The sequence below is a fragment of the Cervus canadensis genome, chromosome 30 (genome assembly GCF_019320065.1).
Source record: "Cervus canadensis isolate Bull #8, Minnesota chromosome 30, ASM1932006v1, whole genome shotgun sequence".
NCBI lineage: Eukaryota > Metazoa > Chordata > Mammalia > Artiodactyla > Cervidae > Cervus > Cervus canadensis.
In genome coordinates, this window is record NC_057415.1 from 43,402,704 (window position 1) to 43,409,130 (window position 6,427).

The following is a 6,427-nucleotide window of genomic DNA, read 5'->3' on the forward strand; positions in this document are numbered from 1 at the left end:
TAGAAAAGGTCCTGCTGGATGTGGTTTACCGAAGCCGAATCTCTCTGTCACGGGATTGGATTGAAAGCCCCAGGTTTCGGAGCTGTGTGTTTTACCCAAGCCAGTCTCTGGCACGGGCTCGGACTGAAGCCCCGTTTCCGAGCTGTGTGTTTTACCCAGGCCGAATCGCTCTGGCACGGGCTCGGACTGAAGCCCCGTTTCCAAGCTGTGTGTTTTACCCAGGCCGAATCGCTTTGGCACGGGCTCGGATTGAAGCCCCGTTTCCGGGGACCTGGAGACGGCCGTCCTGAGAGAAGGAAGTCAGACAAAGACAGATACCACATGATGGCATTTATATGTGGGATCTAAAAACAACACAAGTGGACTTACTTACAAAAGAGAAAACAGACTCACCCACAACACAGAAAGCAAACTTAGGGTTGCCAAAGGGGAAAGATTGTGGGGAGGGGTAAGCCAGGAGTCGGGGATTAACCTACACGCACTACTGTATATAAAACAGAAGACTAACAAGGACCTACAGGACAGCACAGGGAGCTCTACTCAACACACGGTAATGGCCTGTACCGGAAAACAGCCCAGATGCCCTGCAGGCGAGACAAGGCTGCCGGAACTGTGTGAGGCCTAAATACTGTGTACAATTGACTCACTTAGCTACACACAGCATGTAAATCAACTATGCCTGCATGCATGCTAGGTCACTTCAATCGTGTCCGACTCTGCAACTCCGTGGACTGGAGCCCGCCAGGCTCCTCTGCCCATGGGATTCTCTAGGCAAGAACGCTGGAGTGGGTTGCTAGGCCCTCCTCCCAGGGATCTTCCCGACCTACCTCTGCATAACATAAAAATTGAATTTACAAAGTCACTGCTGATTCTGCTCTTCAAGGTGAAGAGCTTCACTTGGAGGCTGATAGTGACGATCTTGTTTTTGCAAATAATATATCTGAAGACAGGCAAGTCGACGAGGTCGCTGGACAGGGTTAGAGGCCACGGGCCTGGGTGCAGGGAGCAGAGACCCCACTGCTAGCTGCCACGCGGCCGTGGTGCTCCCTGTGGTCACCGCGGCCGCTGTCCTGGCCCGTGGGATGGGACAGTGCCCTCGCGGCTTGCGCCCCTGATGCCTGCAGCCCTCCTCGAGAGGAGGATGAGGAACGCACTTCTTTCCCGCTCCCTCTTGGCCATCGAGACGGAGCCCTGGAGAAGAGAGACCCCAGGGAGGTCTTACGGAGCCTCCCCGATTTTCCTAAGAATGAGTTGAAACAGCCCCACCACCCGTTCTCCTTAAACTTTCTGTTTTCAAGTCTAGGAAAAGCCCTATAAACTTGATGCCTTGTCTAAATCTTATAAAACAATGAGTCCACCCTAAACTCCGACCTACCCACTGGACGACCAGGCACATCCCCTGGAGTCAGGCCCTCAGCTGGCCTTCTGCAGCACACGGGGCTCCAGACCTGCAGATCTGTGGGAGCTGGGGAGGCAGTCGGACCGGGTCAGCACGTGGCGACCATGGGGAGTGTGACCGTCCAGGTCTCGGTCTGGTCCCGCTCTGCGGACCGTCCGTAAGCCCCTTCCTACCCCAGGCGAGACCCTGCAGGGCCCGAGGGAGCCCAGGTGCTCTTGGCCTCTGGGTCCTCCTCTCCTGTGACTCACCCACGGCCAGCACTGCTGCAGCCTCGAGGGGTCAGAGAACAGGAAGGAGACTGGCTCTTGGGGACAATCTAGGCTTTCCCTGTGGTTTGGGTATTTCAAGGACATCCCTGGTGGCTCAGTGGTACAAAATCCGCCTGCCGGTGCAGGAACCATGGGCTCAATCCCTGGGTCAGGAAGATCCCCTGAGAAGGAAAAGGCAACCCACTCCAGTATTCCTGCCTGGAGAATCCCATGGACAGAGGAGCGTGCAGGGCTACAGTCCACGGGGTCACAAAGAGACAGACACAACTGAGTGACTAAACAACAACACAAGGGTGTCTCGAGCATCACCCTTTCATCTCTGGGCTCTGCGAGTTTCTCTGATTTCCTCCTTGTTTGTTGCAAGAGTTGGTGTGCTGGGTGGAAGCCAGCCTGCTCTGAGTTCTTTTCCTGACACCTCCATCCCACCTGCCTCACTTTCAGCCTGGCCTGGCCTGACCTCTCCGGGTTCCCTTTCTCTTCATGTGGAATGGGACAAAGAGCACCTTCCCTGCACAGTGAGACGTCACTGGGTGTGGATTTCCTCTTCACTTCCACCCCTGGAGACAGACACCGAGTCTTGTTGACGCCAGGAGATGTTTCAGAGGCTGAGCTGACACCCTCTGGCTGAAACGCAGAAGGTGAGCGTGGAGTCCCAGCATTACAGCCTAGAGCCGTCAGAATCTCGATGCCAATGATGAACATGTAGCTCAGCCCACGGAGAGGACCTGAACTTCCCTGGGAGGCCCGTGGGAAAGCGACCGCACTCAAGGAGGCTGGCTGTGCGCCCTCTCACAGCTGCCCTGACTCTCAGCGGAAGACGTGGATCTCGGTGGCCTCCAGGGTCCTGTCGTCTGTTCCCCCAGAAAGACGAGCTCTGTCCCGCCTCACCAGGCCCCGTTCACGGCCTGGGAAACGGCTGTGATCGGGTGGCCGGTGGCAGTGCCCGCCGCCGGGGCCACCCCCGTGGGCTGAGGACACGGCCCCTCATGTGCAAAAACCCTCCTGGGGAGCAAGCCGCTCTCCAGCAATAGGGGGTCTTTGGGGAGGGGGTGGGCATGCTGGCCACACTCAGAGCCGCGGTGCCAGCTGTCATCACGGCTGTGTTCGAGTCCCTCACAGGCAAATCACACCTTTAACTACAAGGGAGCCGAGGTCCTTGGCAGGAAACACAGTGCGATCAGGCGTCTGTTCTCGGGACGGCTGGCAGCCGTCCGTCACCTCGCCCTCTGTTGGGGTTTCTCATCTCAGGGCCATGGTCAGTGGATCTTAGGAAACTCAATGTGTTTCCTGCAGATCGGCCTGCGGTGCCCTCGTGGGAAGCTGGTTTCCTGGCATTCTTGTGGTCACTGGTGCGCAGGAAACCATTAGCAACCTGGATTGTCCATAAACCGGGAGCGATGGCTTTGGTCCCATGCAGGCTTCTGGGATCTCCCAGCCGGGGCCACCGGATTGTGGTGCGGGTTCATCAGGAGGCTGTGCGCTGGGGCTCTGGGAGGCGTCTCTGGTGTTTGGCTGGAGTTGGAGCTGTTGGCGCTGAAGATTAGTCCCAGAGCCGCCGGTGTCTGCTGGGCCTGACCTTGCCCGGTGCTTTCCTCTCAGCAGACGGAGCCTCCTGACCACCCCCTCCCCAGCCTTCTGGTACACGTGCTGCCCCAGCCCGAGGCTGCTTCCCGCAGGGATTCCCGCTCCCCAGACACAGAGCCCCGAGAGGCTGCTCCAGGCAGAGCTGGGCTGCGTTTGCTGGGTCCTCACCCCGCATCCTGAACTCCCTGCAGCGGGAGAACTGACCGCCGGACGGACCTGTGTCCAGGTCTGCGCGGGGGGCAGGCCAGCGGAGTCCTTATTTCACACGCCGCCGCGTCAGTCCCTGCATTTCAGGCCCCGCCTCCCGGGGACCCTCGCCTCCTCCTTGCTGGCCCCGCCTCCGCCCCGCCCCTCTCTTGCCCTGTCCCATCCGTCCAGGATGGCAGCGCGTCGGCTCTGAACTTGGAAACCGGTCGATGCCTCAGACGACAGGGGCATCTTGGCGGGGAGGCGCCGGCCGTCCCACCCGGCTCCCGGGCAGCAGACCCCAGGCTGCGCGGAGACCTGGTTGGATCTCCAATCTCCCCTGGACACCCTCCCGGGCCTCTGCTTGCCCGGCGTTCAGCTCCGTGACCTTCTCGGTGACCCGGAAGCCCCGCCCACCCCCGCCCCGCACTCGGGGCTGTCAGTCAGCCCCGCTTCTGTGACGCTGGCAGCGGCCTCTGCCTGCGCCTGAAGGCGGGCCCGCGTGCTGGGTCCCGGCGTCGCATGCATCCCAGCTCGACCTACCCCGACCTTCGGATCCAGAGCGTCTTCTTCTGGCCCGGGCTCGTCTCCATCAGTTTCCTTCGCACTCACATCCGCCTGCGCGTCTCCCTGGTTCATGCCTGGGTCCTGGTGACTGGGTCCGCCCGCTGGGTGCCCAGTACGAGCGCATCGCTTAAGTCAAAGCCGCTCAGTCGTGTCTGACTCTGTGACCCTATGGACTGTACAGTCCATGAAATTCTCCAGGCCAGAATACTAGAGCGGGTAGCCTTTCCCTTCTCCAGGGGATCTTCCCAACCCAGGGATCGAACCCAGGTCTCCTGCATCGCAGCCGGATTCTTTACCAGCTGAGCCACCGGGAAAGCCCGGGTGCATTCGGGCAGCAGGGACCTAAGCTAGAGGCACGTTCTCTCACAGATGGGCACCTCTGGAGCTGGGCGGCAGGAGTGCCCCTCTCTGCTGCGCCGTCCTGGTGGTACGGCCCTTGTGCCATGGGGAGGACCCTCCTTCCCCGCCACAGCGGCGGCCGCTTTGACTGGGGGGCTGCCCCCGTGGGAGTGTTTCTGGGTGTGTGCTGCGTCTCTTTGCTGCAGCCTGCGCCAGCGCCCACTGTCCGAGCTGGTGCAGGGGTGTGAGCATCTTCTCGACAGAAGTGGTCCAACTGCATCTCTTCTGCAGGACCCTCTGTGTCCACGGGGTCCTGGCCTTTCCCAGCGTGTTTTGGTTTCAGCCTGTTGACTCCCTGCAGGGGTTTTGGTTGGTATCGCGTAGAATCTAGAATTCAATCTGAGTTCAGTTGACTTTGTAAACACTTTATCCTCCCATTCATAAACATGACATATTCCTACATTTTTAAACTGCTTCCCTTTAATGGGTTTTGGCAAGGATTTATGGTCTTTCCCAAAGGTTTTGCACATTTTTCTTAGGTTTGCTTCTTGTTACTGTTTTGTGTTCCCAGGTGACTCACTGCTAAAGAATCCACCTACCCCTGGAGGAGATGTGGGTTCAGTCTCTGGATTAGGAAGATTCCCTGGAGAAGGAAATGGGAACCCACTCCAGTGTTCCTGCCTGGAGAATCCCATCAACAGAGGAGCCTGGCAGGCTACAGTCCATGGGGTCACAAAGAGTCAGACATGACTTAGCGGCTAACCAACAAACTGTTGTTTCATGCTGCTGTAAACACCATTTGTTTTTAACTCACTTTCCAGCTGTGTGTTGTTCGTGCATAAAAATGCAAGTGAATTTTGGATTTTGACCTTGTATCCAACAATCTGTATAAGTGCAGTTATTAATCCTAATAACTTTTAAAAAATAATTTAGATTTTCTACACATCCAATCTTTTTTGTTTTCTTTTTTTTTTTAAATACGGACAGTTCTGTTTGTTTCCTTCCCATCTTCTATGGCACTGGGTGCCCTGCGTGTTCACAGCCTGGATGGTGATTTGTAGGTGGTCAGCCTCTGTTCTTTTTTTTGTATAAATAGAGTTGGTACTCAGAAATGGCTTGTTGTTTGAGAATTTTTGAATCTAATTGTTACAGTAAACTTGAGATTGCTTTTCTGCCTTCTTTATGCCATTTTGAAGATACTACTTTTGCAACGTGTAACTGCACCAAATTATCTAATTGAGCAATTTCATGGTTCAAAATGTCAAAAGTTCACAAATGATAGTTTTTTGCTTGTATTGCTGGACTGTTAAGCTGGACCATCCCGATGGCGTCCTTTGTGTTAACGCTAGCTGTCTGGGTGACAACGTGGCTCAGTCTGGGGGCCCCGGTTAGCGTCACGGTCTGAACGGGACGGTAGAGTCGCCTGCATTGAATCATCAGACTTGTCTGGAAGTCTGCAGTCTGCTTTCTGCCCGTGGCTGAGTGCCCGGCGCAGGACGGGGTGGGGGCCGGGGAGCGGGTGAGCCTCTGACCTGGTGTAGGAGCTGCACAGGCTCGGCTCCTTGTCTCCCCGATTCTCGTCCAGCCAAGCAACGCAGCCCTGACTTGGCAAGTGGCCTCTGTCTGGAAACACTCAGCTTCACTCTCCTGGTGGTAGAGAGTGGATCGTGGAGTGAGGGGCAGAGTCTCGGGGTCTGTGGGCGGGGGGCTGGCAGGGCCCCCCTGGATGCGCTTTGTTGTTTTGTTTCTGCTTCTTGCCTCGCCCACACAGAGGGTGTTTGAGTCACTGTGGGAGCCTTCAAAACCAGGACAAGGGGCGGGCCCCGAGGTGGTCGCTGCTGTCAGGAAGGCCGGCTGCGCAGGGGATAGCTTGCAAAGCACTCTGACCCAGCAGGTCAGCAGGGCTGGGCGTGCACCCCAGTGGGTGGACGGCTGACTCTGCTCCCAGGGGTGCGATTCCTTGAGCCTGAAGGGCTCGAGTCATGGTTTCCTTGTTCTCCTTGGCCCTGCAGACGCAACTGAGAATGACTGTCAGGGTGGCGTGACCAGCCCTGGACACGCCCTGGGGACAGCCCGCAGGGCT

The 6,427-nt window shown here is 57.2% G+C and overlaps 1 protein-coding gene across 1 annotated transcript; it reads right to left on the reverse strand.

Annotated features, from left to right (window-relative positions):
• Positions 1-335: 335 nt before the first annotated feature.
• On the reverse strand, positions 336-4,079 carry LOC122432082. The gene is made up of 2 exons (XM_043453824.1): positions 1,376-4,079; positions 336-1,191 (listed from the first exon to the last, which is right to left on the reverse strand). Exon 1 carries the CDS (start codon positions 2,368-2,370, stop codon positions 1,414-1,416), a length of 957 nt encoding a protein of 318 aa, XP_043309759.1. The 5' UTR covers positions 2,371-4,079; the 3' UTR covers positions 336-1,191; positions 1,376-1,413.
• Between the last annotated feature and the right edge of the window lie 2,348 nt (positions 4,080-6,427).